This window comes from Protopterus annectens, chromosome 8.part1, assembly GCF_019279795.1.
Source record: "Protopterus annectens isolate FY-2018-M chromosome 8.part1, PAN1.0, whole genome shotgun sequence".
In the NCBI taxonomy this organism is placed as follows: domain Eukaryota; kingdom Metazoa; phylum Chordata; order Ceratodontiformes; family Protopteridae; genus Protopterus; species Protopterus annectens.
The window spans coordinates 266,670,140-266,694,770 of NC_056742.1; the positions used below are offsets into that span (position 1 = coordinate 266,670,140).

General features: G+C 37.6%; 1 protein-coding gene across 1 annotated transcript in view; it reads left to right on the top strand.

The window, feature by feature from the left end:
- Positions 1–24,631, top strand: part of VPS9D1 (VPS9 domain containing 1) — a 1,026,884-nt gene that overhangs the window by 294,266 nt on the left and 707,987 nt on the right. Inside the window, exon 5 of the mRNA XM_044081855.1 lies at positions 12,586–12,697. Within this exon, the coding sequence (XP_043937790.1) occupies positions 12,586–12,697 (112 nt within the window). The remainder of the gene's footprint in view (positions 1–12,585; positions 12,698–24,631) is intronic.

The following is a 24,631-nucleotide window of genomic DNA, read 5'->3' on the forward strand; positions in this document are numbered from 1 at the left end:
TTCCATTTGTGATTTTTTTATTTCTCCACTTCTCTGCTTTATACAAATGTTTATAACATTTCTGAAATACGTCTAAGACTTCTGCAGGCTCTCAGGTTATTTTTCTTGTTATAGGCTCTCTACATTTGACAACATCTCTTTCTTCTTTCAGTTGCCTAAGTTGTTGTGCCAAAAGTTTTTGTACTCTGGATTTATTATCCAAAAACAGTTGCTTAACAGCATCTTTCTAAACCTATGCATATTATCCAGGTACGCCCTTATTTCTCTTTAGCACTTTGCATTTGTGCCTCTTCTTGTTCTGTGATATTCCCCTTATTCTATAATACTTTAACCTTTGTCAGTTCATCTAAATAATTCTTATTACTTCTTAACCAGATCTCTTTTTTATGTCTACCCTATTTTTAAACTCCAATTTCATTTTATTCCACTCACTAGCTCTAACTTCTGGAGTACTTTATATCTTTCCAGTTAACTCTCTGATATTTTTCACTCTCCATTCTATACATTTCTCTCTTTCTAACAGGTAGGTGGGGAAGAGTCAGTGTCTCATGTTTATTACCTTGCCTTTTTATCTTAGTCATTATTGGCTCATGATCTGAAATAGTTATTGGATGTGTTTCAATCTTATCAAGTAAATTGACATGTTTCTGTGAAATATAATTTACAAGTCTAGCCCAGTTATTGTACCTTGAGGAATAATGTGTAAATTCTCTCTGAGTTCATTCTACTGAATTCACGTCGTTCATACCAAATATTTTCATAAATTTCTTCTGAAATCTACCCACTTTTGCTATATTTTCCTTCTAGGCCCCACAAGTAAAACCTCATTGTTGCAAATCAAATTCCAGTCCCTCCTGTAAGTAATATTCCTTGCTGAAAGCCAATTAATTCTTCCAAATTTATTTAAGCTGCGAAATAGCAGTTTTAGGTGGAATATAAATATGTGTCATTCTCATCTCTTGCCAGTAGCCCCTTACTAGCAAAAATCTGGCATTATTATATTTTTCCTGTTCTATCATTACTGGAGCTCCTCTAGCAATTAGTATAACAGCTCCTCTTTTCATTTGTCCCTGATTTTCTGCAGAACATCCATCCTGAAATCCTTCCTTTATCAAATTCACATGCTCAGATCTTTCCAAATGTATCTCATGTAGCATTACTATTTACACTCTCTTAATTTAATTAAGTATTCTTTCCTTTTTGTCTATAGCTGTAAGACCATTGACATTCCAAGATAATATGGAAAGTATCGCCATTATGGTAAGAAATCATTATTTGCAAAAAAGACCTCAGTTTATTTTATTAATGCATACAAGAACAAAGAAATTGTTTTACTTGCAGTGAACTCTTCCTCCCTCTTCCACACCACTCCTCCTCTCCTCAAAGTCCCTCTAATCATTAATAGCATGAAATGAGGCAAATGCTTTTCAAATTCTTTTTGCAAAAAAAAAGTCAAAAAGTCCACTTATTAAACTTATCTTATATGTAGATTTCCGAGTTACATGCTCTTATAGTGAGTTGACCTTATCTCATTTTTCATAAGGACAGGTAACCTTTGAGAACAAATCCTTCATTTATGCCTAAAGTGGTTTCAGAGTTTATTTAAGTCAAGTCATTCATCTCCTTGTCTTTTTCCTAGATCCAAAAGTAAGTGTGAAAGGATTTTAAGTATACAGGATATTGACAGACAGCTGAAATACTGTAGTGATAGGACTAAAACCTTCAGGAGTTCAGATCAGCTATTTACTGTATCTCCTATGAATGTAAGAAAAAGGGACCAGTGTCAAAGCAGACAATTTCCAAATGGTTGTCTATTTTCTGTGATTCTTACCATGACAAGTCACTTTCAGGCAAGGTCAGGGCCCATTCTACCACTTCTTTGGCTTCTCTTGTGGCTTTTTGGACAAGGGTGGACTATAGAAATATTCTAGAGGCAGCAATGTGATCCTCTGTGCATACAATTACAAACTGTTACATTCTTTTTCTAGGTCCAGAGCAAAGTTTGTTACTTTTTTCCTTTATTGGCTCCCAAACTGTGACCCATCTTTCTCTTCCCTTTCTTTCTTAGCTCTGGTAATCTACCCATATGGTTTAGACTACTGCAACAGTAATTTAATGATGAAGATAGTACTGTTATACACTGTTGCAGTACGGATACCTGCCCTCCAGCCCTCCCCTTTTGTGTTTTTTTTTTTTTTTAACAAAGGTCCAGATATTTTTATTAACTTTTCTCTTAGCATATCACTAAATGACAGGGGTCCAGCCTGTCTTACTCTGAGGCAAGAAGTTTGTCATCCTAACCACAGACTTTATATAGCTGTCCTTGAGCCTTTCAATGATTGATGCACGTTGAAGATGCCCTAAAGGTATTTATGCTGGCCTTTTGTCATATCCTGAGCAGGAAATAACCCATAAGGCCTAAGGCCTAAGCTACTGTAACAGTGATTTATTTGAACATGTACTGTTATAGTAAGTTAACTTACACAGTTCCACTTCCTGAGCGTATCCTTTGCAGTGTCTGTATAAACAGCTTGCAGAAGATGTGGAATAAAGATGCTTTTTCATGATAATATGTTGTAGCAAGTTTGAGACAGAAAAAGACCTAATGTGTTTGAGAAGAGTTTAGAAGAGATTAAGTTATAAGTCACAACAGGTAAAAGTCAGTGCATAATAATGCAGTTTAGATTCAGAACTCTAGAAAAATGTATAGAACTGAAGCGGAAACAGTAGCAGCATTGAAAGAGGAAAGCGTAGGAGGTGTTATTCTTTCAGAGTGCCTAATTGTAGAACTCTGAACCAGCAAGGTGAGAGAACAGCAAAAAAAGCTAGTGAAATACTGAGATGCAGCTGAAATCACCAGTAGGAAATAACAGTTACATGGACAAAAGAGCCTAACATATATTGTCTTGAAGAAAGGAAAAAGGGGTGGGGTTGAGAGCTTTGTAGATGTCTGCATACACCTCAGCAAAATCCTTAAGAGTCCAAAATGATGCTAATTTTCTAAAAAAAAAAAAAATAATATATATATATATATATATATATATATATATATATATTAAAATAACACGTTCTAATCAGAAAATGTAATATATATTTGTTCATTTATTAAACAAACAGTAGTTGAACTGGTCCATACAAGGACTTAAGCAATAAACCAGGCTAGACAATATGTAGAATTACAGTGTTTACAGGAAGGGGGTGATGAATTTAGGACAATTAGGGAAGTGAATGGTAAATAAAAAATGTATATATCCTTGGAAACATCAGATAAATCTCAGTGAAGAACATAGTAAACAGAGTAAAATGCACACAGGGTATCATCAGAAAAGCTGATGAAAATAAAAACATTGAAAACTGATGCATAAAAGTTGTTGTAGGTGTTGCAAAAATGTGTAAAAGGAGCATTTAATTAAACAGAAACCGGCACAAATAATTGCTGGGGAATAAATGGTGTAGGCAGCTGACTTAAAAAAGGTAAACAAAGGCATGGCAAAAAGACTTTAATGAACATATCTGAGCTGTTAATTCTAGTGTACTTCGGTTACTGTAGTTAACACAAGATGTATATTAAATATTTGTAATGTATGATGAAATTGTGGATAACTTGCACTGGAAAATAAGCATGTGTCCTATACTACCATTAATCTTTTCATCTAAATCATACACACTTGGAAGAGCTTGATAGAGAATCTGTAAGCCTATTTCTAAAACTAACATAGTTAAGCTCATTCCTGACTGTATCTTTTCCCTTTTCCTGATGCTGTTTTCTGTGAAGGTTTTTTCTTATAAAGTAAAATTGGGCCTCTTTGTTGTCAGGGCTGTTTATTTATTTACTGATTTGTAGCTTTTTGAACATGGGAGAATCATACCTCTCAACCATACCGAATTCCTTGGCATTTACTGGTTTTGAGGTCCAAATAATGAGGTGCCACAAATTCCCGTGTGGCCCCCTTTATTCCCAAATTTCCCATCTTTTTTTTTTTTTTTTGATTTTTTTCAGTGATTTTTTTGATGAAGTCATCACGCGCAGAAGTGTGCGTGGTGTCATCATCTTCATGAGCAGCCTGCCAGCCTGTCTGAATTCGTCTGAGGGCTCGAGGGATGTGACTACTGACTGACTGTACTGTACTTTGTTTATGTTTTTGTGGTCAGCAACGTGTAATAGTCATATGTCTCTCACACTACAGCAGCAGTTAAGCTTCCTCTTCCTTCCAGATCAGTTTAGAGAGGGACTGGACTACTGCCTGGAATCCTTTAGCAGGCCAGGATGGGTGCTGGTAGGCAGTGCAGCATCAGCAGTGAATGGTTTTAATAAATTAATATTTAAGTTAAGGAAGCTGCTGAGCAGCCAAACTTGAAGTTGTAATAAGTTCCCCAGCCAGGATTTTGAATCCCATTCCCTTCCGAGTCTCAAACCCAGACCCAGGAGGATTGATTAGGATAGCCATCACAGCCAGGTAAGTTGACTCACAGTCACACAGGGTCATGTCAAATAATGGAACATGTGATGGTATTATACTGCTCGGCTGTCCCCAATTTTGACTTAAATTTTCCCTCTGTCCCTCTTTATCACTCCTAAAACAGGCTAGTCATGTTTGTTGCTTCATATTATATCACAGCAAACAGCATCCTTCTAAAAAGCTGGATATTTGCTTAAGTGAGAGGTGTTCTGACAGGTATAAAAAGGACTACAAAAAAAAAAACTACAGTTAACATTAGCAGTTTGCTGTCGTGTAAGGACGAACAACTTTGTTGACAAGCGAGTTCCAAGATGGTGGTATAGAGGCAGCATGTTAATATTGTGGTTAAGTTCCATTTGCCAGTCGCTGCCTCTGGCTGTTAACCCTATTACTTCGGTAATGTGATGTCCATGTTGTCTCACTTTGGTAGAGGATTCTGCCACTGGCAGAGCAGTTAAGAAAGAAAAAGGGCAATTCATAAGTAATGCGTGGTAGATATAAGAGCTCTATGTTAAAGAAACTACTTGGGAAATGCTGCAAATTGTGATATTTCCACAGACATGGTTTAAATTATATTTTTATCTGTATAGATCAGTGTATTTGTTAGGTGAAACAGCTAATTAAAGAGTAATTTTCCTACTTTAATTCTGATTGTGAAAATGCTGTAGCTCAGGCATGTACCTGTGCAGGATGGACTGCTGTACATGTCCTTTCTTAAAGGTGATGTCAAACATTATGCTGGATATCCATTTCAGACAGAATTGTATTTTTAGCCGGTCCTGTCAGGACATGGCCAGTGACCTCCTGAAGGTTAGACAGGCCCTCACCTCTGTAGACAGCCTTCATATTCCCTCTCCACTTTTAGGTAAGTTGCCCAGGAGGACAACCCCCACCAACTTCACAGACAGATTCCTGAATCTGATTCAGGACTGTCCTTGGAGGATGCATTCTGTAGGTTTACCTCACTAAGGTGCTGGAGAACTATCACAAAGGACTACTGGAATACAGATGCCATTCTTAATCATGTTGTTGAGCTAGTGGATCCTTCTTGAGGAAAAAGAGGGTCTATATTAGATCAGTGAACGCTTAAAAAAGTGAACGCTGATTGATCGACCTTATGTAAGCGAAAGCTTACAATCTCAAACTGTCAGAACAGCGATTTTTTTTCCTAGGGAAAAAAATCTCTGATCCAAAACACATACACACAACACAAGCACACCAAACAAACAGCAATCCACACACATACACCTAAAATCTGACACCTAACCCTACACTAAACTATACACACACCACTAACTATCCATTTACCTTAACCCAAACCCTAACCCTAAGGTCCGTCACTATCGCACACTCACCTCACCTGCTCCCTAACCCTAACTCACCTAACCCGCCCTAACCCTCACGTCCACACAATCGCACACATACCTAACCCGCGCCCTAACCCTAACTCACCTAACCCGCCCTAACACTCACATCCACACAATCTACCTGAACCTGACCCGTAACTTTCCACCACAGCACTGAAAATACCAAAGCAACAGAAACGGACAACCGAATTCTTACCCTAGGAAAACATTTGGGTTTCTGTTGCTTCGATATTTTAAGCTTTCACTTACATAAGTTCGATCAATCAGCGTTCGCTTTTTTAAGCGTTCGCTGATCTGATATAGACCCGAAAAAGCTTGATTAGCTGAGCAGGTCTTCTCTGTGTAACTCTTGGAACAGACCCAGATTCTTTTGCTGAAAGGGGCCATAGAAGGTGTCCCATATGCAGAAAGGGACTAGGAGAGGAGATGTTGTGGTTCTGGAGGGGATGTATGATTTCTGTCTCAGTTTGGACCTCATAGACTTCATTCCTGGATTAAAACAGTGACCCTTCAGGAATTCTTGCTTTTGTTGTTGTAGGATACTTGTAATTTGTTAGTGGACATGGTGGATACCTTTTCCTGTAGGTGGGCATCAGATTCAGTAGAAAAGGTTGCCATTTGGGCTTTTGTTAGCACCAGGAGTCATTACTTAACAGTTCTGGTAGCTAACGTCTTGCAGAAGAAGGAATTTTGTGTGTACATTCTACCTGGATAACTGGCTTTGGTAACCCTGTCTGTGGAATCCTTGGACACAACCCTTTTGTAGGTGCATTTTGAGGTGCATCCCTTTGTAGATGCACCCCTGACTGCAGTCCCTGAGAGTGACCATAAGTTGTGAAAAGGACCTTCTGACTCCTGCTTAGAGGATTTTCTTCATAGGCTGTGAACTGATACTGTTCATTTTTAACCTTGGAAAGGCCATAGATGATCATGGCTATGGCAGCATGACTTTGACAGCAAAGGTAAAGCTATAGCACAGGTTCCATGTTTAGACTGTGTTATGCATTCTAGGGTCATTGTCCACTTGAATGCCGGAAGATGTGGGTGATGCAGAGGACTTTGTCCACTACTGTCTTCTTACCATTTGCATGCCAGAAGATGTGGGTGATGCAGAGGACATTGAGGTGTTAGTAGCTTCAGAGCCTCCTTTTGCTCATAAGCCTTCTCCTGCTGTCAGACCCCTATTGGCAAGACCTGCAATAGTGGACAGATCCCACCATTTTTGGTAGGCTTTCCCTTTCTGCAGTCAAACATAACATATTCTGGTGATAGGTGTTTTCCTTGTATGGTAGATGTGGGAGCTTGTGTAAGTACTCACACAGTTCTAGAGGAATGGTTCTTCCTAAAGATAAATGTTCATGATGTCTATCATGGATTGGTCTCATAACTCCATCCGCTCTCCCTAAAAACACTTAAAAAGTCCTGTGTCATCCCTTCCATCGAGCCAGTAATCAAAGTTGATGTTTTTGAAAATTGGAGGTATACTGATTCTGATCTTGGACTCCCAAAGAAGTTGAATTCCCTTTATAATTCTCTGCCAGAATGTGTAGAGTCCCTTACCAATCATACTTGGTGTTACTTTTGTGTAATCTTTTTGGTCTAGTGCTAATTCCCAGAGTTCACAGCCACCCTGCCACTTAACAAGAAGTCCAAACCTTGAGCAGGTATGCTAAGAGAATTCACACCTGTAATATGTTGGGCTCAGAGCCCTTATCTGCACCTCTAACCTCTCCCAGTTACAGACATTCCTAAGGGACATTGCACTAGAAAAGCTAAATGACCTCCCTTAGGCTTAAGGAGAATTTTGTTGAGAACCTGATGACACTTTCCGATGTTGGCTTCAATGTAGCCTTATTTAATCTTTTTTTTAATTCCCCTAAACAACCACAAAAGGCATTCTTCTCTGTTCCCAGTCAAAAGATTCATCCTTCCAGCAGAAGCAAGAGCCAAACACATTCTGTCCCTGTTTAGGGCAAGACCCTATGGCTCATTCATTCACTGTTTGGGACAACAGTCTTATTATCTTGTTCTTTCTCTCAAGAGGGGAGTTGTGCTGTGGTTAGGTTGTCCATTATTCATTTGGGCCCCCTGTCTGTAGTACCTAAACCCCTCTCTATAGCAGCTGGTGTCTTTTCTATGTGCTTCAGTGGTAGGAGGTTTCATCCTTACATCCATACATATGGGCTTGCCTTCCTGAATTATGTGCAGCATAGAGCTTCTTCAGCCTGTCAGCTGCATGCTGCCATCCCTCAGCACTCCTGTTGGGGTCAGCAGTACATCAGGTCATGCTGCCTTCACCCTTTAAAAATGGGCAAGAAGGCATCAGCCGCTCACTTCCACCCATCTTTAATGTTTCGGTTGTCTGTGTTGTAGTTAGAGCTTTATCTCTATATGCCATAGAGAGTTCTGAATCAAACAACTGAATTTCTGTGCAGTTCATCTTCTCCTTAGAAACAAAGCTTCTTCTGTGACCTTTCCTCATTTGGAGAACTTGTTATATGGTATCCAAACAGGCAAGCTGGTACAAAATTATACTTTATTTTTGGGGTGGCAGTGGTTATATGATAGTGGGCCATCAACAGGGGCATCAGTCTTTCAGTGGTCTGCATTGCCTGTGAAGTAACTGAGCTGTGGACTCTCAGAGTCACTCCTGAGCGCATGTCCTGGCGCTGCTCTTTCAGAGGCTGTATTTGGTTCAGGTCTTCCAGAAGTGGGGCAGCACAGAGAACAACCTGGTCAGCACTCGAGAGGACGTGGGTTTCCCCATGTTCTGCTTTTTATAAAAGAGAAAGGAACAGTAGAGACAACCACATTCTTTATCCCATAGCATGGGGAGATATCTGTATACCTGTGTACCTTTCCTACCAGTTCTGTGTCTCATTGCAAAGTCCATGGAAGAAATATGAAACCTCTTTCTTGATTGCCATTTAGTAGCCAAGGCTGAGATGGTCTCAAATACTCATGTCCCTAGTGAAACAGGAAAGTATCATGCATTGTTAGGGTGACAGTCACTTTTACTTTTGGACCTGACTCCAGATGTAGACCCCCTTGATCCCATCAAATGTTCTGTCTGTGATCTCAAAAATTATTGAAACTTCCAGGAAGTCTTCAGTTTGTCAGACTTTTTACTTCTAAATGGGCAAGTGTGTTGAAAAGTAATAGGCCTAGTGAGAAAGTATGTGAGTAGTTTGGTACCAGTTGTACCTCCAGTCAGTCAGTTTGCACATGATCCTGACCTTTCCTAGACAACTGTTTGACTTGGGCTTCATTGAGCCAAATAGGACTTGTATATAAAGGAAGTGGAGTGTCTGGCAAGAGAATAGTCTTAGGGTTGCTTTTGTAAAGTTAATTTCAGTAGTACATTATGTGGTATAGTTTTTGAAGAGCCAAGACACTTTTAATTGATCAGCTAGAACTTAAACCTGGTGCATTTTAGGCATTTAATTTTATCTGATATTCCAACTCCTTTTCAAAGATGGTATTTTTGTTGCTTCGTAATGGTTTCCAGTCTGTTGTGTCCAAGATGTAGAGAGACAGTGTCATGGTTAGGAAAGCCTCTGTTGTGTTTTACCAGTGCATTTCTTTTCATTCTCAGTTTTATGTCTGAAATTTACATTCCTAGTGTCATACAAAAAGTACTGGTGTAACATACAGAATCTGTAACACTGAAAATTTTGTCTAGAGAGCCTGATGCAACAAGTGCCAACAGTTTTTATGTGGGTAAACCTGCAATAAGCTCAAAATTAGAATAGACCACCATTTTTCAGACATAAAAGGTAGTAACCCAGGTAAACCTGCCCATTAAACAAAATATAATGGGTTATGATTGGGTCGTGGATCATTCATAGGTAGGTACTAGGCTATTGGCCCTAGGGCCTATATATGCCTAGCCAAATGGTACCCTGGCTTTCGCCACCCAAGAAAATATTTTCCTGTGCCCCTGTCGAGCAGAGCCACAGATGTGATCTCCGGGATGAATTTTCTGTCTCCCATCCAATCATCAAGATTTTTCTTGAAGAGTGCTAATGAGGAGCTTTGTTTGATATGATAGGTAGTTTATTCCAGAGTATGGGAAGTCTCTGGGACAGGAATCTATCCCTCCAGCATGTTCTGTTTGTTGTGGTGACAAGGTTTAGGTCCCTAGAGCATGTAGCTCAGAGGGACTGGGATTTCTTTAAGTGGAGTATATCCAACAGCTCTGGGTTTGACTTAGCTTTGTATATTAGGCAGAGATCGTCTCTGAGTAGGCGATATGTGATGGAGTAAAGCTGGAGTTTTTTGAGATGGTCTGCGTAGGGCATCTGTTTGAGGCCGGTAATCCTTTTTGTGAGGTATTTTTGCAGCCTTTCCAGTTGTTGTAGATGTCTTGTGACATGGGCGTTGTACTCTATAATGGGTCTAATGAATTATACGTAGAGGGGAACAATGACCTCTTTTTTCCTGAATGAGAAACCTTTTGTGATTAGGTGTGCCATGTAGAAGGATTTCCTGACTACTGTCCACCTGTGTCCCAAGGTCTCTTATCACACTTTCGGTGTTAAGTAGACTACCGCCTATGCGGTAGTTCATGGGTACAGAGTTTTTACCGAAAGAGATGACAGTGCACTTTTTGGCATTGAGCTTGAGGCCATGGCTTTGACACCAGGCATCTGTCTCAGTGAGGCCCTTTTGTAGGATGTCCACATCGTTAGGAGTTTTGATTATGGCTCCTAGTTTGCAGTCATCTGCGAACTTCATTAGCCAAAGACCTTCTGTGTTAGCCTGTACTTCAGAGAAGTAGATACCAAACAGGAGAGGGCCTAGGACTGAACCCTGTGGTACTCCACTTGTCACTGGTTTGAAGTTGGATTTGGAGTCTGCTACTTTCACAGTGTGGGTTCTGTCATTTAGCCAGTTGGCAACCCATCTTGTGACATACGGATTTATACCTAGTTTAGTAACTTTATCTATAGTTCCAGAGTGGGGGGTGATGCCAAAAGCCTTGGCAAGATCTAGATAGGCTGTGTGAACCACCTTACCCTCATCTACGGCTTTAGTAACCGCTTCAAAGAAGTCTATCAGGTTTAGGAGACATGATCTGCCTTTTACAAACCCAAACTGGGTGGGGGTCCAGAGTTTGGAGATTACCAATGTCGCTGTTTATAAGTTCCATGATGATACGTTCCATGGCCTTGCAGACCAGGCTTGTCAGGCTAATGGGGCTGTAGTTCCCGGGGTCCGTGGTGGCTCTCCCTTTGTGGATTAGAATAACCATCGCTGTGCGCCATTCAGTGGGCACAAAGCCTGAGGTGAGGCTATGATTGAACATGATACTTAGGTGGGGTGCCAGTTCATTCTGTAGTTCATGTAGAACGCAGCCTGGTATGTTGTCAGGTCCCATGGATGCTGTGTTTTTGGCTTTGGAGAGTGTGTTTTTTTACCTGTGCAGCCGTGATTACAGGAACTTTGCATTCTTCCAGCGTAGAGAAGGGCCCTTTAGGGGATGAGAGGGGGTTAAAGTTAGCACTGAATCTATCTGCCAGAATGTTGGCAATATCAGTTGGCTCTGTATATTTAGTGCCATTGTGCTGTAACTCAGAGAGATCTGAGTGTTGCCATTGAGATTCTTGACATAGCTATAGAATGCATTGTGGTTGTCTTTAGAGTCAGTGGTGATTTTGTTTTCGTAACTAGCTTTGGAGGATTTTATGAGAGATCTCAGCTTCTTACTGAGGCTGACCAGGGAGTTCCTCCAATCATGGGATTGTACTCTTTTTTGCAACAGTTTCTTTCTTCTGTTGTAGAGTTTGTTTATGGCAGGGGACCACCAGATTGGCTTTCCTTTTTTTTGGAGGATAGCATCTTGGTTCTGTTAGGGATTGCACGATCCATGCACTCGTGTAAGTGCTTATACTTGTAACAAGCATGTTATGTGTTTGAGACATGGATGCCAAGAAATTCACCTGGAGATCAAAGTCTGATAGATGAATCTTGGCATCATGTCGAGAACACATATCTTTTCTTTATGATCAGATACTAATCCTAATTCTTTGTAGCGCATAGAGATTTATCTTCTCCATGTACTACTAATTGGTGAAAAGTTAGATTTAAAAAAAGTAAATAAATAAACACGATGTGTTGTAACAGCTTTGAAAGCTGGTAAAGCAGTGGGAAGGTGGTTGTGGTCTTATGTATTCCCTGTGTATGGGAAGCAGTTGTAACAAAGTACTGCATGTACTTTAGCAGACAGAAACGCGAGTTGAAAGATATCCATTTCATGCCTTTGTGCTGCTGTTTTCTGGTCAGTGCTCTCTGCTTTTAGTGCAGACTCGATGTTACCAGTGCCTAGGAAATTAAAAATCCACTAAGTGTTGTTAAGGTTAAGTGTTTCGCTATAGTAATGTTTAACCAGGATATCATTTAACTGTTTTTTTGAGTGTAATCATGGCACTCCATATACTACATAATAAATAAATTCTGGTTAGAGAAAAGCTTCTGCCTGAATGGGTGTAGTACCACCACATTTAACTAACCCGGATCTGAAAACAATATTATGGAATGGGGTGAGTGGCAAAATATTAGGTAGAAACAGTAATGATGCTGAAAAAAGATGCTGTAATGTTTGGGCTTTTTTTTTTTTTTTGCTGGTACAAGACTTGGCTTACTGGCAAGATACTGCTAAAAATAATAAACTCTGCTGTCAAAATATAAATTTAAGAAACATGAAAATTCCTCTCATAAGAGATTTACTGCTTTCCGTTAAATTTCTTTGATTTCAGAGAACTCACACCTTTAGAAGAGGCTTCTAGACAAAATGAAAAGTTGAAGGCAGCCTATGAAGCACGAATGGCACGCCTTGCGCCCAGTCAGGCCATGCAGAAAACATCACTGGTAAGGAACTGTCGCTGGCTTTGCCTTTCCTTTAGTTATGCCTGAGTTTTCCTGCATTTATTTCTGAGTAACATGCTGTCATCAGTTGAAGTATTTTAATCCTACTTCTGATAGCATTATCGCTGTAGCATGTGACTTGCCTTTGGCTAGTAACAGCATTTGACATACAGTTTCTGCAGTAGTGGCAAAGAGCAGAATACTTTTCTGGGTTACATAGAACAGACAGTTGTACAGTTCATGCTATTGAACTGTAACTGTTTTTTCACAGTCCTTCTGTAGGATAATGTAACCATTTTGTATAATGTTTTTTCTTCATAGGTGTGTACTAGGCTAACAACTACAGGGGCTTTTTAAAGCCTAGCCATACATCCCAAATGTATCTAACAAGTTTTGTTGCCCTAGAGATTATTTTAAGGGGTATATTCCAGGATGAATAACTGTCTTACTAGAATAATAACAAGCAATTCTAAGCAATAAATAAATTACTCAAACCTAGAAAAGCATGTCAGCCAACTCCTCCCAAACATCTAAAAGGTACTGCCACTAAATATAACTACTACTTCATTACAGTAGCCCATCCCTTAAGTGTACCTATAAAGACACCTGATCTCAACTATTCTCATCCATCCACTACTGACTTAGATCTAATTCAACCTTTCCTTGTCAGCTACAGGAAAAAGCTTACCCAGTGAGTACTTCAAAATAGCCATTGAAGCTATTACATTCTATATCGCTATGCTCCCAAGCCTTGTGTATTTGCATCCTCATATGTCCTATGTATCTGAAAACAAGCCACTGTGGAACCCATATATGAAGGAGGCTTCACTACAAAGCCTTCCATCTGACAACTCTTCCCAAATCCAGCATCCTGGAAAATGTATTCATATTCAAGTGGCACAGTAGTTAAATAACTGTAACATGCTTTCACCTTGTCAAAATGGTTTTGACCCAGGACATAACACTGAATCACAAGACATCTGCTCTTTGAACATATTAAAGGTAAACATAATCACATTAGACTAAACTGGCACCCTGTATGCAGATCTATCTAAAGTCAGTAGTCCAACTACTGTTTCAATATATAGGGCCAGATCCCAAAAGAGTTGCTCTCAGTGTAAGTCTGCCCTGATTCCAGAAGATTTGCTGTCAATGTAAGTGACCTACTTTGGTGTAAGTCCCATCTATAAATAGGTTTAAACTGGAGGATAGGTTTCAAAAGACCTGCTCTCAGTAAAAGTGGTCACTTACACTGACAACAGATCTCCTGGAATCTGGCTGATAATTTGATAATAGCAGAAGCTTTTCTTATTTTTTTTTCTGTGCCCGTCACCTGAAGAGTGCAAGTGTATGAACTGGCCACCACACCCCAGTCAGCCAACTGCACAGCAAGCTAAAATACATCTTTTCTTGTTTTTTTTCCCCTTTGTTCTTCTCCTGAAGAGCTAGGGGGTGGTGTGGACCCGGAGTGGTGTGAATTGGCTACTGTACTGCAGGTAACCAATCACAGAGAAAGCTGTAGTCCTTTTTTTTTTCTTTTTTGCTCTTCAAGAGCTGAAGGGTTGGAACGCAACATCAAGGGACTGGCACCAGGCACCACTGAGCCAGCTGTGGGCCTCTTGAACAATTCATGACAGACTAGTAGGCTCTTCTATTCCTCCAACAAGGATGTAATAGACTCTTCTTTTTCTCCAACAGAGCCACAGCTGGCTTAACCCTTGATACATAGTGCCCCATCCATTCAGCTGTTACAATGAAAAGCAAAAAAAGAACCCCAGCCCTCCTTGCATTTGGCTACCCACAAGCATAGCAGCCTATCCATGTCCCATCAAGTCCATGTCTCCCCAGCTCTTCAAGAATAGGGGGGGGGGAGAAAAGAAAAAAGAAAAAGCACTTCAGCTCTCTGCATGACCAACCTCCCACAGCACAGCAACCAATCCACACCCCCTCCAGCTCCTCAAGTGAGGAGCAACAGAAAAAAAAATCTCCAATTTTTACTTCTTTTCTACCAATTGCTTTCTTATAGATTCATGTCCCCTTCATCTCAACTCTTTGAAGAGCAAAAAAATAAATAAAAAATGTGAAATTCTGCTTTCTGTATTGGCATTTCTGTATGGAAAAAGAAAATGGATGCATGACTTATAGCTCTCGATCACACCCACCAATACTTTGCACCTGGGTAGTTGCCCCATTTGCCTCACCCTTGTTACACTACTGCTGTCCATGAAACTTCAGTCATCTATAAGAAATGTTCCCAATATGCAGCTGACACAACTCTTGAACTCATCATTGCCTCCCGTAAGAAAAATGTAATGGCTGGAATTTGACACCTGATGGTAGAAGAACCTCTTAGCCAGCCTCCAGTGACTCAGCAGCTACCACACTCACCAGAAAGTCAGAAGAATGTGGGTCTAATCCCACATTAGGTACTTTGATTCAAGTCAGAAGAATGTTGGTCTAATCCCACATCAGGTACTTTGATTCATTTTCCAGTGATAGTCTAATTAAGTAAAGTAATACTCCTGAGTATGTGACTGAGGTTCATCCTTCATTCTGCCTGAGATGGTGGTAGCTCCAGGGAATGTAAGAGATCCAATGGCTCTTAGTGAAAATAGTATGGGTTCTTTATTAAAACATAATAGTTACACATTTAAATTTTAAAAAACAAATCAAATAACAAGACAAAGAAACAAGACCTTTTTCCATATACATAAGCACATTTACATAATTATTTTAATATTTTTATCCTCTCTCTTTTCTACAACCTAAATCTTATTTCAGTTGTTTGAATCCAATTATTTGCTGTATTGCAGCTCTGCACATCTCTGTTTCTACAGAAATTTTAAACAGATCATAGGGATCTTATCCAGCTCATCTTGTTTTTGTCTAATATAGTATCCTCATAATTTCTGAACAGTATTACTTTTAACATATTTTCAAAACATTCACATTTGATTATTTTTGTAATCTTTTCCCCCAGTGTGTTATGGTTTTACACTCCTTAAATGCATGCGGTGTTGTCTCCTCAACCGTACAATTAAAACTCTTACATAATTTTCTTCTTTCTGTTTTTATTTAATTTCAGCCTTAATGAACAATGTTATTTAAAGACACCCTCAAAACAAAACTGACCACTAAATATAGTCTTCTGTAAGTATTTAACATACACTTCAGAAAAAAAGCAATAATCATTTGAATTAACTCTTCTTAAATATTACTGGAATTAATACACTTATCCTGTATAAATCAAGATATCTATAACCATACCATTAAGCAATTTTTGTTTAACTAAGCACAAAGACAGACTCAAGAATTTTGTACTCTTATTTTTCCTAACATCTGTTCCCATTGCTGCTTCATCTTCTCCATCTTACCTTCAGCTGTCCCCAATGTCTTCATTTCTGTCCCAGTGAAATAAACACTCCCTATTTTTACTGTAAAAAAAACAAATATAATCTGACCAACACTGCAGTTACCAAAAGCATAGATTTTATATAAAACAAAAACACGGACAGACTTTTCCAACAGTTGTTTTATACTATAATCTCTAGTACTAACAAATTGTGGGGTATTACTTAAATTCTGTTCTAATTCTTTATGACTATTAATAATATTCATAAAGAATTAGGACAGATTTTAGGTAATATAGGTAATATAGTATAAAACAACTGTTGGAAAAGTCTGATACTAAAGTTAAACCTATTTCAACTACCAAAAGCAAAGGGACCTATAAATGTAATCGTTTTATATGTAGGTACATTTTTGAGGGATCTTTTGTTATGTTGCCCCATCTGCCTTATAATATAAATTTTGGATTCAGGTATAATTGTGAATCTACAGGTGTGATTTACCTCGCATTATGTTCAGGTTGTGATTCATTTTATGGTGGAATGACCACTGGATGGTTACGAGATAGAATTAAAGAACATCTGAGTGCTATAAAATGAAGAGATGCAAATAATGCTTTATTTAAACACCCCAAAGTTTGTAAAATAAAAAAAAAATAGTTTTACTGTTTTAGAACAGGTTAGTGTAGATAAAAGAGGGGGAAGATTTCAAAAACTAGGTGTAAACTAAAGAGGTATTTTGGCAGATAAAACCTGGTGCTGATAACCCACCTGGTTTGAAGGCACACATAAATATTAAGTGTTATTTAGAGAATAAGAAGTTAAAGGGTTTACTTTGTATAGTGCTGTGTGATTTTAATTCATTACTTAAGTTGGTAATTAATTAATTTTAACTGTTACTTTGAAAGAGTATTTAAATGTATTGTTGAGTTTTTTTGAGTGTGTTTTGAAGAAGTGTTTCACGAAAGCAGATATTAAAATACACTACTCTAAGCTTGCTTTTTGGTTTTCCTTGTGCATTTTTACTGAATTTTGAACTGAAGTCTCCTTTCCCACACCCTGATATATGTTTTTAAGAGAGGCTGAAGAGTATGATCTCTCTGTAATTGGAAAATATTCTCCTGTCTTCCTTTTTGAAAAATGAGGAACACAGCCTCAGTTTGCCAAAGTAGAGGTACTTTACCAGCCTTCCACACAACACAGAAGGGACACGTTATTGTTGACATGGAAATAGTGTCTGGCTACTTCAGCATTTCCAGCTGAATGTCATTTACTCCCACAGGTTTGCCATAACAGAACTGTTTATGTACCCCAGTAACCTCATCAATCAATATGGATCCAGTTCAAGTGTGTGTTTCTGACGCCACATCCTCAGAGTAGGCCTTTCCTGCTGAATTTTTGAGCTCCTCAAAGAGTTCCTTCCATCTCTCAACAATGTCCTAGATAAGCTTAGCACTTCTTGGCCCTTGCTGAGAATACCATAGGCAGTGTCCTATCTCCCCATCCTGAGCCTCAGGATAGTTTGGCAGAACCTCTTTGTGATTGCGTGAAAGTCATTCTCCATGGCTTTACCAGACTTCTTCCTCATCTAGACCTTCATTTTGCTGACTTCCACATTCACTGTGTTCCTTGTTTTTTGGTACTTCTTATTCATATCAGTAGAATTCCCCTAGTTAGCACTGCATGGAAGGTAACTTCCTTTAACTTGATGGCTTTCCTCACTATTGGTGTTCACTAGTGTATCCCAGGATTACTGCTATGACAACACCTTTTGGCTACAGCAGCTGTTGATGTCTTAAACAGGACCCCCTTCAGACTGCATGTTCTTGGCCTCCCCGTTTTGGAGGAGAAGCTGTTCTGGAGGTGGATTTGAAACTATACCACTTAGAAGCTCTGGGTAGCAGTTCCTGGGATTCATTCACTACACTTGTTTGGATTTCCTGCCTTTGTCCCACCACTGTCCTAACTCACCACTAGATGGTGATCAATTGACAGCACAGTACTACTGTTGACTCAAATGTCCAGAATGTAAAGTCACAGCTATGATCACATGACTACAGAGCTAGTAACTGACCTTTGATCCCCTCATATGATTATAACATTATCATTGTGGATGGGTTTACGTGCTGTTGTAATTTTTAGAGTTTTTTTTTGTCTGGAAGTTTATTCTTCTGATGGGATCATTCTTGGCATATTATACTGAGGGAAAGAGCCAGAAGATTCAAGAAACAGAATGCCCCCAAGGCAGTTCATTTAAAGAGTCTGAGGACCTCACATGAAATGGGGATACCAAGTCAAACACCTGGAGCCAAGCTTAGGGGTGACTGACATTCACCAGCAAACATCTGGTAGTTGTTTGATCCAAGTAATCCACCTTGGCTGTGCTCCATGGAGCTGCAATATGGGTTGAATACCCACAGAGTGATGAATGCTGTTCAAACTTAATGCAGATTAAGGAGCAGGCAGGAGCAGGATATATTAAGATAGACCAGACACTGACAGTGGAAGTGGCTCTTGGGATATGGAGTGATGCCTCTTTTCTGGAGAAGGAGTCAGAGCTTGTGTGGGAAGTTGAAATGTAGCAGGTATATTTAGCTGGTATTTCTGCTACATACAGCACTGACTCCAGAACCAGACTTTTCCAGAGTATGGGTGGTCTGTCCCTTTCACTGGCATTGACTCTCAGTGGAGGACTGTGGCAAGTGCAGGGATACTCCTAGGCCTCTGGCTGAGAGCTTTTTTATTTAGAGATTTTACTAAGATGTCGGAATATTCTGAAAAGCAGTAAGATGCATATGTGCAAACAGTAGACTGAGTTTTCATCTGTTCTTCTTCCAGTCTCACTGAGATGACCCTCTTAGAGATCACAAGTGTAATGTTTGACACTATACCACCTATGAATTTTGTAGTTCTTCAAGGAGACTGTGGTTCTCACTTGGGAAATGACAGTGATACTTGTTAGAATGCAACTGGGAGGAATAGTCTTCTTGATCTGAAACTGACTTTTGAATTGTTTATCGACTTCTGTGGTAGTCATAGTGGACTGCCTGTAGCAGACACCATGTTTAAACACAAGGATACTCATAATAATAATAATAATAATAATAATACTGCACAAAACATCAAAATATTATATAACTGTATGTTTTTTTTCTTAACTGTATGTTTTTTTTCTGTTTCTGAACATAGTGGTCCTTTAATGTCACATTTTCATTATAGAATTGCACTTGTCTTTCTTCAAAAGGCTGTATACTAGCCCCCATTTCCATGTAGTTTATCCTTAGTCTCTTAGTTTTTTTCCAAACTTTAATTTCTTATCTAATGCTTTCTCTTCCCTTTTCTGTATATTGCACAGAGCAAACAATGTTCTTGTTATGGGTTTATTTTCTTGATGTTTTTATCAGAGCATAAGGCCTGGTGCAAATTTCAGTTGTTGCAAAGCTCAACTTTATTTTTACATGTGTATTTGCAGTAGCTATTTTGTAGTATTTTTATGCAAACTGCAATGTCTAAGAGGGTGACCATTCCAGAAAAATAATGGACTGCCCAGGTGTGTTGTGAGGCCTGATACTGCCAGTAGAAGGCCTTACCATCCCAGGAAGATTCATTATTTCACTGTAATACCCATCCTTGGACATTATTATACCCTGAAAATTGGCTATCTGTAAATCTGGTTTGCATTAGTTTTATTAAGCATGTCGTAGTCTTAAATTATTTTATGTAAAACTGTTTTTCTACCAGATGTTTGAAAGTTGGTGCAGAAGATATAATTGTTGAAGGATGTATTTTAGCTCCAAAATACAAAAGTTGTAAAATGATTTAACAGCTAACTCATTTGTGTAACCAGTGTAGTGCTTAATGGTATATTAAAAGTGATGCACTGCAGACTGCTTATTAAGGCAATGTGTGCCACCACAGCAAACATAAATTAATCAATCAATCAATCAATCAATCAATTAATTAATTAATTAATTAATTAATTAATTAATTAATTACTAATCAGAGTAGAGATGCGTTTTTTTGGATTTGATGAATATTTATATTTATAAATTGCTTTGTGGTATTTGTGGATGCATCAGTATTAATTAATATATTACTACTTCTCAAAAAAAAAATTTATTTTTCAAATACATTTGAATGAATTCCATAGTATTTATACATAACATCTTAAATAACTATGCACACTATGTACATTAGCCTGACACTATAACAGATCTTAATGTATACAGTTACTTTATAAGTATGTCCAATTCATTATCAGAGTGTCTGATCAATTATTGTGTAGTGTCAATCAACGGTAAGACTTTTCCCCAAGGGTTGTTGATAAATGGCTTTGGATAAATTCTTAGTTCTTTAATTTTAATTTCCTATAATGCTGTGGTCTTCAGTAGGCTGCAGAAGTCCTCCAAAGTTTGTATTGTGTTTGTATTCCATCTTCTTGTTATACACTTCCTTGAAATTTCAACTATAGTCCATACTAGATACATGTTTGACCTATGCAAATGAGGACCTGCATTCACATTTAGTAATACAAGAGCTTTAGTTAAATAAAATGATTCATTAAATAAAGCTTGTAGAAAGTTATTAATATCATTCCAAAATGGCTTAATTTCAACACAGTCAAAGAAAATGTGGTTCCAGTCTGCATTGTGTACTTGCTCACATCTCCAACATATTCCTTTTATGGAAGAACTAATTTTACTAATTCTATCTGGGGTTAAGAATGCTTTGTGCAAGCAGTCCCAATTAAAAACTTTCCAGTATTGTGTAAAGGATGTATATTTTATCGATAATAAGATATTTGTTTTATTATCTTTAGTTAACTGTATTGGGTGTCCTTTTGTTATATATTTCCAATGTTAGGTTTTGGGTGTTGTTTTGTAGTTTAGCAATATTTTGTAAAGTCTTGAAATACTGTTTCCCATGTCAAAGTCATTATATATGATTTCATGTATGTATTTTGTAAATTTAGGTATTTCTTTAAATTAAGAATTGTTAATTATTCTACTTAAATCTTGTGAATGTGACATAATACTCTGTAAAGTTAGCCAGTCCTGTTGCGGAATTTTGTATGTTGTTTTTAATACTTGCATATCTAAAACTTTTAGTTCTTTGATACAATGGTGCCAACAAGCAAATATTTTCTATTCCCAAGAATTAATAATTTCTCTATTTATTTTATGTGGAAAGTCCTTTGTGACTATAAATGGTGTTAAAAGATCAAACTAGATTTTTAAATCTTCTTCTTCTTCTTTCGGCTTTTCCCGGTTAGGGTTCGCCACAGCAGATCACCTGTCCACTCATGATTGGCAGTGGAGTTTTACAGTGTCAAGTTGCCAGCCCGGCGCCCAGCCTTCCACAGAAGGCACACACATGCACGCACTCAAACCTAGGGCCAATTTGGAGTGTCCAATCCACCTACAGCATGTCTTTAGGATGTGGGAGGAAAGTGGAGCACCCGGAGGTAACCCACGCGACCACAGGGAGGACATACAGACTCCACACAGAAGGCACCCCAGCCGAGGATCGAACCAGAGAACCTCTTGCTGTGAGGCGGCAATGCTAACCACTGCACCACCATGGCCGCCCCAGATTTTTAAGTCTATACTTGCATTAATAATCTTCCTAAATGAGTCAATGTAATAATTAATCATATGTGTTTTAGTGGGTTTAGTTATGTTATATTGCATACTAATACATAATATGTTCCATGGCAAATTGTTTTTATCCGTTATTTGAATTTTTTTTGTAAATCAAATTCATTTATTGATATTACAGTTAGTAATTCTTTCCAATTTGCAGAGTAATTTGGATTTATCCAATCTGAGATTGTTTTAGATATTGATGCTTTTATATATGTTTCTATATCAGGAAAGTTTAATCCTCCCTGTTTCCATGGTCTGATATGATGTATTAAAGCTATTCTGTTTCTTTTGGGAAACCATAAAAAATGTATTAGGCATGAACTTATTTCTTTAAGTATATTCCTTTCTGGTAACAGTTGTATTGCCAAGGCTATATATAGGATCTTGGGCAGTAAAACCATTTTTATTAACTGTAGTCTATCTTCAAATGTTAATATTATTTTGTTCCATTTTTCCACAGAGATCTTAATTGTATTGATGATATTATTGTAGTTTTTTGAGACTAAGTCATTATTATCCTTGCATAAATCAATTCCTAGATATTTAAGGTAGATTCTTGTTTCCCTTGGATGTGATCCCCCTTAGTCTGCAGTTCTGCTTTTATTTAAAAATAATAATTTTGATTTATTGAAATGGAGTCCTGACGTCATGTGAAATTTGTCAATTAAATATATCTAATTCTTCTAATGTCTCCTTTTGTATTAGATAATGTTAGCAATATGTCATCAGCAAATAGCATTATTTTAGAATTGTATTGTGCATAAACATCTATGCCTTTGATTTTTATATTGTTATGAATTGAATCTGCCAATATTTCAATAGCCAGAGCAAATAAAATCGGTGAAATGGGACATCCTTGTTTAGTGCCTTTTGTTATATGTATAGATTCAGAGATAAAAGAACCTAACTTGACATACACTAAATTATTTGTGTATATATATATATATATATATATATATATATATATATATATATATATTTTTTTTTTTTAGGAGATGGACAAAGGTTGCAGAAAATTCAAATAGCATTAGGATTTTGAATAAATAGTCCTAATTTAGGAAATCAAGGGCTTTCTCTATATCTAAGCCAATTATGAGTGTTTCTTTATTTTCTTTATTAACATAATCTAAGAGAAGTTATCCTTTTAATATTGTCATGTGTGTGTCTATGATATATAAATCCAGTTTTATCATTATTTATTGTTTTAGATAGTGGTATTTTCATTCTGTTAGTTACTATTGTCATAAATATGTTATAGTTATTATTTAATAATGATATAGGTCTATATGAGGTACAGAGGTTTGTGGATTTGTTTTCCTTTAGGATTGGTGTGATTAAGGAATATCTCCAAGAGGGTGGTATTAAAGCTTGTGACTGAATTTCTAATAGAGTTTTATGGAAGAAGGATAGTATCTTTGAAGGAAAAAGTTTATACATTTCCATAATTATGCCATCTATACCTGGAGCTTTATTATTTTTACCCACTTTTATTGTATCTGTAATTTCTTTGTAGGATATGGTTGCTTGCAGATCTAGTTTTAATTTTTCTGGGTTTTTTTATATTAGAACATTTTTCATCTAGATTTAATTGATCAATATGTATATTTTCTTTTTGGAAATGTTCCATATAGTGATTTCTATAGGCATCAAGAATGTCACCTATATCCGAGACATTTTTCCCTTTCTGTTCATGGAAGATAATTTTAATGTTATTAGCTTTTCATTGTATTTTGATTCTTGTAGATAAATTAAGCAACACAGCGAAACAAGTCCAAAGCACTCAGGAACCAGGAAGATAATGTAAACGTATTTTATTAAGAACGTTTTCGCTTCTCAAAAAATGGAAGCTTCTTCAGACAAAATAAAAGGCGCCAAGGCCACTTTTTAAATACAAGAGGTTTTGTTTACATGATGTCATATCCTTGGCAACCAAGGTATTCAGCGATACACCATATAACATACAAGTGTAAAGCAATCAACCTAAACAACATCCCCAACCAGTAAAAAGGCAATGAATCGAACATTTTAAAAAAACTTTTTTTTTTTTTAAAAAGTGTAACTTCTTACATTAAAATACATTAAACAATACTTAAATCACGCATACAAGAACTTTTGATCAAGCAAGAGTAATCCCTAGGTAAGGTAACAAAATACAAGTTGGACCACCGATATCCTATATATTGGATAGCAGCAATATTACCAGGTACGTTTAACCTAAGTAGTACGTTAGGAACTAAGTGAAACATGCAAAGGTATTTTGAAGTCAAACAAGGTTAAGGTACAAATGAATGCTGGGCACAGTTGTTAAACTTTGAATAATATACAAAACTAATTCCTTAGGTAACTTTTATATTTTAAAATAACAGAGATGTTACAGGCTTCATTCAGCCCAGGGGGGGAGAAGGCATTTAAAAGCAATTGCCATTCCAACTCCTTAATTTCAAGTAAGAGAGATTGAGGGCCCCCCCTAATTCCAACTTTAACTGAGTCAATCCCCATAAAACAAAAACTATGCCCGACATGGTCTAAAACATGCTTTGAAAGCGCATTATCAGTTTTTTTATTTTTTATAGCATAATTATGTTGGTAAACCCTGTCCCGCAACCTGCGGTCCGTTTTACCAACATAAAACGCCGAACAACAATTACACAATGCAATATAGACTATAGACTTAGTGTCACAACAAATCTTATGTTTGATGTAAAACTTTTCCTTTCTTATAACAAAAGAATTTCCTGTTTTTAGTAATCTACACCAATTGCAAAGTCCACAGGAGAATGTCCCAGTTTGTCTAGGTGGAACATATAGAGAGTCTCCTGTTTGCAGAAGTTCTTTTAGATTTTTACCCCTCCTTGCGGGAACGGGTTTACCAACATAATTATGCTATAAAAAATAAAAAAACTGATAATGCGCTTTCAAAGCATGTTTTAGACCATGTCGGGCAT